This window comes from Eulemur rufifrons, chromosome 8 (assembly GCF_041146395.1).
Source record: "Eulemur rufifrons isolate Redbay chromosome 8, OSU_ERuf_1, whole genome shotgun sequence".
Lineage (NCBI taxonomy): Eukaryota > Metazoa > Chordata > Mammalia > Primates > Lemuridae > Eulemur > Eulemur rufifrons.
The window spans coordinates 42,040,003-42,052,136 of record NC_090990.1 but is presented as its reverse complement, the minus strand read 5'-3'; the positions used below and the strand labels follow the sequence as shown (position 1 = coordinate 42,052,136).

General features: G+C 33.0%; 1 protein-coding gene across 1 annotated transcript in view; it reads right to left on the bottom strand.

Annotated features, from left to right (window-relative positions):
• PRKAA2 (protein kinase AMP-activated catalytic subunit alpha 2) overlaps positions 1–12,134 on the bottom strand; it is a 56,517-nt gene that overhangs the window by 8,465 nt on the left and 35,918 nt on the right. The window contains exons 3-6 of the mRNA XM_069480057.1: positions 6,021–6,114; positions 5,312–5,456; positions 3,994–4,081; positions 2,008–2,232 (exon numbers count right to left, since the gene is read on the bottom strand). Of these exons, the coding sequence (XP_069336158.1) occupies positions 2,008–2,232; positions 3,994–4,081; positions 5,312–5,456; positions 6,021–6,114 (552 nt within the window). The remainder of the gene's footprint in view (positions 1–2,007; positions 2,233–3,993; positions 4,082–5,311; positions 5,457–6,020; positions 6,115–12,134) is intronic.

Here is a 12,134-nt window from a genome sequence, read left to right as displayed (position 1 = left end):
GGATAGATGTCATGGAACTGATATAACAATGTAGACTAGTGGAAATAGCGTAAGTTTTGAATTCAGGCAAGTTCTGAGTTGATCCCCAGTTCTGCCCCTTATTGGCTGTGTAATTTTCAACAAACACAGACTTATTCAACATTTAATATGTGCCAGACCTTGTGCATTTTGCTATGAATTAATGCTTGGTCCCTAATTTAAAGGAACTTACAATTTAATAGGGGCAAACAGATACATAAAAAAATCATAACATAACTTTTCTAAACTTCAGGTTCACGGTTTATAAAGGTAGAATAATAGCTACCTATTAAAAATCAACGTAATAGGTCAAGGATATGGCAAAATGCTTGGCATACAGTAATTGGTCAATAATTAGTAGTTCCTTTCCCTGTTGAATTGTATTTTATCCAATCAAGAATTCCCAAACGTCAAAATATTGAATATAGATAAAAAAGATAAAAACTATAGATTTGAGTTATTATTTTAAGTACAGAGATGAGTGACATTCTTTATACCATCTATCTATGTATAAGTTAACTCTTCCCAGTAGACTTACATTTTTCTTCTAAAACTTGTAAATATACAAACATCTGTTTTGAAATAACAGAATCAATATGTTCACTACTCTAAATTTGTATGTGATACAAGTAGGTGCAAGTAGGTCAGCATGTCTAATTTTCTAAGGAAAAGGCAATTAAAAGAACTATTTATGTTAAAGCAGAAATGAACACAAAGGGTTTTTTTTTCCTGCTAAGTTCATTTCTATAACTAAATCTGGTAGCTAACTTACACTTTTACATTTTTATGCACAAGGCCTGGAACACTGAAGAAAGGCTTGGGAAAGAAAACGATACACAAATGCAAAAGGAATCAACAGTCCTCCCATGCAAAAGAGATCAGAAGTGGTCACAGAAACAACTACCTCAGCCAGCATTTAACTATTCCAAGAGTCAGAGGTCTCAAAATAGTCACTCTGGCTTATGAAGAGAAGGGGGAAGGTTCTGAAAAGATGTCAAAAGAACATGTTTATAAACAAACACGGATGGAAACTTAGGTAAGAAGGAAAAACCTCTAAGAAACATGACATAATAAGTAATAAACAGAAGGTAATGAATCATCTTGCTACATGTGTGCTATGTAATGGTCATATTCACAGTAGCATCAGCAACAGCACATTCCAAAGTTTCTCCCCTGACAAGAGATCCTTCACAGTAAACCCACTAGCAGCTACTGAATTCAAAAGCTTAGCAAAACTTTTTATGATTCATGGCATCGATCATATGTAAAATACATAAATCTCACCCTGTTTTTCCATTTGAAATTTCTTCAGATACTTTCTGAGAATATACTATATGCCCAAGCCTCTAGCACTGTGTATGCAAAGATGAGTCAGACAATCTCTCTACCTTGATGTAGTCATAACTTAAGAAAGGAGAAAGACACACTGATAAATACCTGGATAGAAGATGAAAATGAAATAATAAAAGTATGAAAAAAATGTTGATATAACAGAAGTGGAAGCACCCAATGTTGCCTGGGGAAATCAGAAATAATTTCCCAAGGGAGGTGGCATGTGAGCAGAATTTTAAAGGATGAATGAAGTCTATCAGGTCAAAAAAGGCAGAAAGAGCATCAAGGCAAAGAGAAAAATATAAACAAAGACATAAAGGCATAAAATCTACGTTATGCTTGAGGAACAAAGACAAGTGCAATGTGCCTGAAGCATTGCTACAAGGGGTGAGGTGGTGAGGGCAGGAAATGAGACTTCGGAAGTAAGCAGAGCATTCTTATGAATGGTCTTGTACACTTTGCTACCTAAGCTAAAAGGTTTGGGCAGCAATCTCACGTATTTGAAAGGTAAGTGACAGCATCAGGTTTATGTAATAAGGCCAGTAAAATTCTTATAAAGTGCTAAAAAGCCTAGCATAAAGCAAGCATTCAATTAACATTACTATTATTAATAGTATATGAGAAAATATGCATAACAGGAACAAAAAGAATAATCACCGTATGTCCTTGATAGTTGCCCGTTTCAGAGGGTCAACCTGCAGCATATGCATCAGGAGAGTGGCAACAGAACGATTGAGATATTCTGGGATATAAAAAACACCACCTCGGATCTTCTTAAATAATGTAGGTACATGCTCATCATCAAATGGGAGAGTGCCACAAAGAAGAGCATACAAGATAACACCACAGCTCCAGATATCAACTTCAGGACCTGCATACAATCTAAGAAAAAAAGATGACAACACAAACACGAAACCCAAGTATCACTTTATCTCATCTATGTGTACCCTGCTTCTATACGTATGTGTAGTACAGACTCAGTACTATTGATTTCCAAGGTCTTTAATGAAGTCCATGGCCACTCACCAATGCCCAATGGTTGTTCCCAAAGAGAATAATTGATCCAACCAATTACTATTTAAGTTTGCCAAATGAATAGGGTCATTTTGTTTGCCACAAATTCATTTAACTATAACTTAGTAATTTAAAAATGTAAGACTTTCTGTGGTTGATTTTGGAGAGAAACATCTAAGTAGATAGCCATAAACTTGGAAAAACAATACTATAGTGTATAGGCTAAATCTTTTTCACATAAAACTATTAGAAGAAAAAAAATCCATGTATAATATTAATAGAATTTTTTATCCGTGGCACACCTATTTTAAAGAATATTTGAAACATTAAAGTACCTAATACTGCGTAAACAGTATTTATCCTGTATCAGCTGAGTACCTACTACTTTCATTCTAATCACTTGCTAGCCCATGGGATTAGAATAAGCTTTGATCCACATAACCTATGCTTAAAATGTTATTCTTTTTTTCTCACACCTTCTACAGTATTAAAATTTCCAAGAGCACATTACCAAATTCAAACTAGGTCTGGAGTAGCAAAGTAAATCTCTACAATTCCAATGAAAAGAATATAATCTGTTTCTACAAAAATTGCCATCCATCATTTACATCATTTGCTGTAGTGTCCAAACTCCTTGCAATGGACTGAATATTTATGTCCCCCCAAAATTCATATGTTGAAAACCTAACCCCCAAGGTGATAATAGTATAGGAGGTGAGAATTTGGGGAGTAGATTAAATCATGAGGGCTCTGTTCTCATGAATGGGATTAGTGCCCTTTATAAAAAGAGACCCCAGAGAGCTCCTCATCCCTTCCGCCCTGTGAGGTTACAGTGAAAATGCAGTGGTCTATGAGGAAGTGGGCCCTCATGAGACACCAAATCTGCTGACATCTTGATCTTGGACTTCCCAGTCTCCAGAACTGTGAGAAATAAATTTCTGTTGTTTGTAAGCCACCTAATTTATGGTATTTTTCTTATAGCAGCCCAAATGAACTAAGAAACTCCTATATCTGCTACTGGCAATAATACCTTTTCAATATTTTCTCTCATAGAATTCTGTTAACTTTTTAAATCACACATTGGTCACTACAGAAAGACTTAAGTTTACTACTGTAATCTGTATAAACATTTTTTTATAATGTACCAATGAATTAGTTACAAGAGTACACAATCACTACTTGTATAGTTTAATTTCATGAAATAATATTACCTCCACCAAGATTTCATTCTTCCAAAGACAAAATTTAAAACAATACTGTATATACTTTATAAAATATTTAAAGTATTATTAAAAGATTGTCTGATAAATTACACTAACTTAATTTTAACAAATGTTTACTCTCTTACCTGCATTTTTCTACAGTGAAATAATATATTTTAAATCAAGATTTCAATTCTTTTTTAAAAAGGAAAAACTTCATAAGTACATTTATAAATGACAACAGCTAAATGAAACATTTAAAAAATTTTAATATAAACAGCCCCCCTACAACAATGGTAATAAGATAAATGAACAATCTGTTTCTACCATGCTAAAAATCTTGCCTTCTAAAGAGACTATATTATAATTAAATGTTATCAGAATGAATGCAAGATGACAAAAAGCTCACTCTTCACTGATATATTACCTGCCTGAGATGACTTCAGGTGCTGCATAATTTGGAGATCCACAACTAGTTCGCAGAAATTCACCATCTGACATCATATTAGATAGTCCTGAAAACAAAAGTAACACTTACCTGGTGCTAGAAATTTTTTAAGTGGATACAGATTAAAAATGAGTAAAATTCCAAGTCTTTAATGTTCCATACATCTTATTTTTTAATTATTAAAAAAAGCAGTAGAAAGCATTTGTTAGACAAGAAAGAGAACATTTCAGAGTGCTTCCACTATGACAAAAAATGCTAAAGCATATCACATGTACGATGAGAATTAAATTTCCTTTCTCAATAAGTGTTGATTCACTTCACAAATAAGGATATTCTAAATTATATTGACTTTTCCAAACATAAAACCATCAATCTATGATTTATCTACTTCTACAGTTGAAAGAATAGAGACTACTACTTTTTTATACTAAGCTTTCAAAAGCCTTTTTTAAAATTCTGCAACTAGAAACCAGACAGGCCCCAATTTATAAAGAGATTATGTTCCAAACCGTGTTTAATTTAGAAAGCTTTAATTCAACATAAGAAAAAAGAATTTAACAAAAAAATCTACTTGAACTATAGCACTAAATTGAGTTGCATGATTTAGAGAAGGAAGAGAAATAGAGAAAGTAGTTTCCTGGTTTTTAGATTAAAGACAAAATATAGACAAAAATTTTAAATAAGTAATACTAAACTTTGGCACCTTTCTGTCTCTCTTTCTCTATAATCTTTCACTTGCTAATCTTTATCTCAAACAGCCTACTATGGCATCCTTTCTAGGTATATTTACCCCAGAAAGTGTGTGGAGCTTAAAAATCACAGTTTACCTTTTCTTTTATCCCTGACAAAAACTTCTATTCTCTAATCAAGTTGTTAGATGTAACCCTAAGATCCACTGACCTCTTCATGAATCAATTCAGAAGAACTATAAAGCTTTTTCCAAAACTGCATGCAAATTTTCATGTACCTCTCTATTTATGTGCATTCATCAGGGAAAGTCTGCATACTTTCATCAGATTTTCAAAGCAGTTTTGGGGCTCCTCTCCCCCTCCAAAAAACAGTTAAGTATCATTTCCCTGGGAGGAAATGCGGATTGAATGGATTTATCTTGATAACTTTTCTAAAGGTATCTCCATTTTTTTTAGTGTATTTAAATGAATAGAAGAAGCAACTAATCTCTTTTCATGGTATAGGATTTACAAGGTTGAAATGGAAAGTTCTTAGTTCCATAAGAGTTTTTGCTGACACACTTTAAAAGGCAGCTAGTACATTTCGGAACAACCCTGGAGTTACATACCAAAATCAGCTATCTTTGCATTCATGTGTGCATCCAATAGCACATTCTCTGGTTTCAGGTCTCGATGAACAACCATATGCCTATGACAGTAATCGACAGCAGACAGAATCTGCTGAAAGAGCCGCCTGGCTTCTATCTCTTCAACCTATCAAGCAGAAAAGAAACTGCATTAAGAATATCTGGGATATCTATTTAGCATGAATTTTTGTTTCATAATCAGCCTACATATAACTAAGCAAGCTAGAATTGTGTTCAAATTCTCAACAAACCAGACAAAACAAAAAAAACCAAAAACTTGTCAAAGCTCAACACGTCAATAGGCAGGTTTTTCTTTGTTGCTAGGCAGTAGCATTTAATTTTCAATTAACATTATTAAATGTGCACAATGTTTTGGGGAATTGACAGTAAAACAAACTAAAACAGAATGTATGTGAAAGTATGAAGAAAAAATGATTAAACCTCAAAATACTTTTACAGAACAGATTCTGAAAAGCACAGGCATCATGTTGGAAATTACGTGGAACATATTTTCTAAAATAGATATTTCAAAAGATGTACTTTTAGGAAAAAAAATTTGTCTAATATTCTGTATGTCTATTTGTGCATTACTACAAAAGTAACTCTGGCTTTGAAGATATCTTTTCAGTTTGTTATTTCCCAGTACTTTCCTCTTTTTTAGCTTAGAGGTTTAAACAGTATGTTAACTCACCCGTCCATGTTTGCAGATGTAGTCAAATAATTCACCTCCAGACACATATTCCATTACCATAAAAAAATCTGTTGGAGTGCTGATCACCTGGTATCTTTTTTGCAAATAAAAAAAGTTAACAATGTTACTTTAACCAAAATCAAACTACTATACCTACTCTTGCTACAATTCCATATTCCAGATGGTAACATTATGTTATCAAAATAATCATAGAGCTGTGAAAGTGGAGCATTACAAAGTTATTCTATTTCCTGAGGTTTGTGCCCTTTCCTTCAGATCCTCCCTTTCATATTTACATAATCTTTGAACTTTTTCATTCTTCGACAATTAAGTAAAGCATTAATTACTCCACCTAAACAAAAATTTGTTAACAGTCAAAGGAGATGAGGTATCATATATTTAAACATAAATAAAAAATATTCTTGGACATGTGAAATGATACCACAGAGATACAACCAGTAAAATCCAGAAAGTGGAAAAATAGCCCTTTCTTCCATAAATAAAATACAAGAAAAAAAAGGAAAAGGGGAAGGTATTTATTAAAAGTAATTCAAGAGACATATCAATTATACTGTATAGACTTGTTTTGATTCTGATTCAAACAAATCAACTTTAAAAACCATTTATGAAGCAATCAGGAAAGTCTGAATGCTGACTAGATGGTGGAAAATATTGTTAATTATTTTTAATTTTAGATATGATAACAGTACTGTCTTTCCGTTATTTAAAATTTAAAGAGTGTCTTCTAGCATAGATGCTGAAGAGTTGACAGATTAAAAACATAATGTTTGAGATATGCCTCAAAATAATCTGGGGTGAGGAAAATGGGAGGGAAGCAGATAAAACAATACATTGACTATTGTTGATGCTGAATAACAGATACATGGGGCTCATCACTTTACTTTTGTATATGTTAAAAAGTTTCCATAATGAAAAATTAGTGTATATGTTTGTGTGTATGTTTCTAGGCAGCCAACACTGAGCACATTAAAAAAATGATAAAAAAAAAAAAAAGCTTTAGCTTTATTTAACAAAGTTTTTCCCCCAAAACTGTAACAACTTACCCACATTTTATGAAACCAAGTTTTAGAAACTTTGAAAATGAGTAAATATAATATTGATGTTTTAACTGAAGGTTGCATTTAACAATTACATTAAGTGAACAATTGTTTTACTTGTTAAAATAGGCCACTTTGGTTATAAAGGATTATCTATAGTCTAGTTGATTACCAGCAATATCTAACTTACACTGAGTTACCACTTAGGGCCACTAAGTATAGCTGAGTAGTTTTTGCATGGCTTAAAGGCACGCAGCAGAAGGCACAAGTAGGGGCTGATGCCACCCTCCAAGCAGTGCACAATGACATAGGATATGTCAGAAGCAGAGGAATCTTTTGGTAATTTGTCCACCCAGACAGGGCACCTTTATTAATGTGCACAAAAGCAAATATGTGTGAGCTGGTGGATCTGGTTACTATTCCCCAATAAAGAAGTAGGGAAAATTGGCCAGGAAGTTGGTGATATAACACTATAAACTATACATTTTAAGAGAGGACACACTGTATATAAATTAAATGCTTGAAAAAGGTAAAATATTAAAGCTATAGTATTGAAATGATTATAAATTTTCAAAAGAAATGTTTTAAGAGCAATCTTTAGTCTTTGGGAAGAAACATGGCAAGTTATCTTACTTATATAAAACAAATGAACATAACTTAAGAATAAAGTTGAGACTATTTCAAATGAACTCTCGAAAGGTAATTTTACCTGAGAACTCTAGAAGAAATTGCTTTATAAAAGCTATCTTACCAGGCACAAAAGTGATTATATAAAGTGGGTGGTATAGGGCAAGAGCATCTACTATATCACCTCACTTTAGGCTGATCTGATTTATTAACAATTCTCAATCACTTTTGTGTTCCATACATCCTACAGGGGGCCCAAGGGAAAAGAAGTGTTGAAATTCTAATATATAAATTTAGCTGCTGATTCTTCTGAGTACATGAGAGGTCTTCAACAGATACTGTTGGAATGAATTACTTCATGACGCCTCTTACCCCACAGTAGCCACTGTCCCACACCAAAAGCCAATCTAGAGCAATGGAAACCATAATGTTACTGAGCACTTACTGTGTGCCACACACTGAGCAACTAAATGACACTCAATATTTACTGAGTACCTACTTGTATTGCACGTGGCAAGATCAATAGCTATTCCCTCTACTTTTGGAGCTTATAGTCTAGCTACAAAAACAGACATTAAATAAGGATTCTCTTCAGAAACAAATCTGATCTCCAATAGCCTCCTAATTTAAAATCTTCGGGGTTTTCCCACTGCTCTTAACAAATAATTCAGGCCCCTGCCATCTCTGTTATTTTGTCTCATCTTTGATTCCCAACACTGATCACACTACTGTTTTTAGTTTTAGTCATGCTACACTTCCTCCCTCTGCAGCTCCTCTGCATAAGCTGTACCTGAATCTTATACTATGATCTGTACTCCACACTTCAACCAGTTACTAATCATCCTTTAGACCTCAGCTTAAAGGTCACTTTCTAAATCCAGGTCAGGTGCCTTTTTGTGCTCACAGATGCATTTCCCTTAGTTTCAGAGCACGTACCTCAGTTTGTAATTATATGTTTTATTATTATAATTTGATTCATGAGTATGTACCTAGCAAAGTGCCTATACCAAGTAAATATTTAAATAAATGTATGAATCAGCACTTATAAATAATGTGAGCAGCTTGGAGCCAAAACCAGAGAAATAAGAGACTAAAAAATTATAGCAAAATTACAACAAAACCAATAAAATTTCAATTAACCAGAATGGGATGAAGACAAAGGGAAACAACTTTTAGAAGAGAGAAGTCTAAGAAAACAACTTCTCATTAGGGATTTAGTGAAAAAGGCAAATTCCAGTATTATGCTCCAAGCCTGATGAGAGTAAGTCAAATCTCTTGGGCCCTCTAAAATAATAATAATATTGAAACATCATAAGAAATTCAATCATGAATCATTCATACATGTCAGTATTATCTTCTTAATACAGCAGAAAAGTAAACTAATGTGCTTCAGAAATTTTCCAGAAACAGCATCTCTAATACAGCCAAAAAAATTTACTTATCCACAAAACCCTAAGTATTTCCCACTTAGCCAAGTTATATACATTTTTAGGCAATATCCATAATAGGAAACTTAGGAAAAATAGAAATCTTTCTGAAGTTAGCCAAAAAAAATCAACATTCATGAGTATACCTTTTTGGTGGTCAAATCTATTGAGATTTTAAAATGTTATTTACTAATGTAACAGCAAGCTGAGCAGCAAATCAAAGACTTGATACCATTCACAATAGCTACAAAGAAAATAAAATTCTTCAGACTATACTTAACCAAAGAGGAGAAAGATCTCTACAAGGAAAACTATGAAACACTGATGAAAGAAATCACAAATGACACAAACAAATGGAAAAACCTCATGCTCACGGACGGTTAGAATCAACAGTTAAAATGTCCACACTGTCCCAAGTGATTTATAGATTCAATGTAATCCCCACTAAAATAAAACCATCATGTTTTACAGCTCTAAAAAAAATAATTATACGCTTCATTTGGAACCAAAAAGGAGCCCAAATAGCAAAAGTAATCTTAAGCAAAAAGTACAAATCTGTAGGTATCACATTATCAGACTTCAAATTATAGTACAAGGCTACCAAAACATCATGGTACTAGCATAAAAGTAAAGACATAGACCAATGGAACAGAATAGAGAACTCAGATATAAAACTATCTACCAACAACCAGCTGATCTTCAAAGCAGACAGCAACATATACTGGGGAAAAGAAACCCTATTCAGTAAGTGGTGCTGGGAAAACTGGATAGACACATGCAGAAGAATTAAACAGGACCCCTATCTCTCACCATATACAAAAATTAATTCAAGACAGAAAAAGACTTAAATGTAAGGCATGAAACCATAAAAATTCTATTAGAAAATGTAGGAAAAACTCTTCTAGATATCAGCCTAGGCAAAGAATTTGTGGCTAAGACCCTAAGGCAATTACAGCAACAACAAAAATAAATAAATGGGACTTGATTAAATTAAAAAGCAGCAGCATAGCAAGGGAAATAATCAACAGAGTAAAGAGACAACCTACAGAATGGGAGAAAATATTCACAAACTATACTAAGGGTTAATATCCAGAATCTACAAAGAACTCAAACAAATCAGCAAGAAAAAAACAAACAACCCCATTAAAAAGTGGGCAAAAGAACAGAAGCTTTCCCAAAAAAGATAAACAAATGGCCAAGAAACATGAAGAAATACTCAACATCACTAATCATCATGGTGATGCAAATTAAAACTATACTCCTTACCCATATCAGAATGGCCTTTATGAAAATGTCAAAAAATAATAGATGCTGGTGAGAATGCAGAGAAAAGAATGCTTATACGCTGTTAGTGGGACTGCAAATTAGTACAACCTCTATGGAAAATAGTATGGAGATTCCTCAAAGAAACAGATGTAGACCTATCATTGCACCCAGTAATCCCACTACTGGGTATCTACCCAAAGGAAAAGAAGTCATTTTATCAAAATGACACCTGCACTCAAATGTTTACTGCAGCACAACTCACAACTGCAAAGATGTGGAATCAACCTAATTGCCCATCAAGTCATGAGTGGATTAAGAAAATATGGTGTATATATACAACATCGAGTGCTACTTAGTCATAAAAAGAAATGAAATGATGTCTTTTGCAGCAACTTGGATGGAACTGGAGACCATCATCCTAAGTATCTCAGGAATGGAAAGATAAACACCACACATATTCTCTAATATTTGGGAGCTAACAGATGAGCACACATAGGCACAAAGGGACGGAAAGGTGATAAGAGATCACGGAGGGAGGGAGGAGGGGAGGGGTAAAAACCTACCCATCAGGTACATTATTCTGGTGATGGACACACTAAAAGCCCCAACTTAAGCATGATAAAAGGTATCCATGTAACAAAAACATTTGTACCTTCTTAATATTTTGAAATAAAAATATATATAAATATAAATGAGATTAGATAAAATGTTATGTGTATAGTTATATATATATATAATATATTCTATTTCTTTAATTAGAATTCAGTTATATAAAAATGTAGTAATCATTATCCTCAGCACACGATGCTCATCTTCACTGGTCCATTAATGGTATTCTATTTATTAATAGTTAATTACTCTTTTTAATAATATAACAAACACCTACAAACCCATCACCCATACAAAAGGCCAGGACCTTGACAACAGCTTCCATCTGACCATAGAGGGGGCTGCCCTCCCCATCCTACTGTGCCTCCTAACCCAAAGTTACAGTTTTATTTACATATGTGTGTCTGTAAATGTATATATTCATATATTTCAAATACATGAATAATTCATATATGTATTTTATCTTAATTGTTCTTAGCTTTAAATACCAGGTATTATGCTATATATAATATTTGGATACTTTATTTTATTGAGGTTATTCCATATTGTTGTGTTTGCTATATTTATTTGATTTAGCCATTGTATAATATTCTATTGTATTTATTCATCTACTCTCCTGTTAATGGAGAGGCTATTTATTCATCTCCTCTACTACTAAAGAGTATCTAGGTTGTTTCTACAATTTTGCTATTATTTGCTGCTGTGAACACTCTTATACATGGCAAGATTTTCTCCTTGATATACACTGATGAGTGGAATTGCTGAGTCACAGTGTATGTGAATGTTCAATTTTAAAAGATAATCCTAACTATTTTCCAAAGAGAGTTTAGCTATGCTAAAATTTTGGAAAGCTGGTGGATTTATATATTCTCCAACATATCCACAATATCATACACATTTCTTTTTTTTGTTTTTTTGCTAGACTCCGTATGTATTTTATTTCCATTTTCTTTTTTTTTTTTAAAAGTAAAAAAACATAAACTTTATTTCAGAATCTAAAAATGTTCATAAAGGACATTTTCATCACAGGACATTATCAAGAATTTGAAAAGAAAATCCACAGAAATGGAGAAAATAGTTGCAAATCATATATCTTAATATGATTATATATAATACATATAATATTT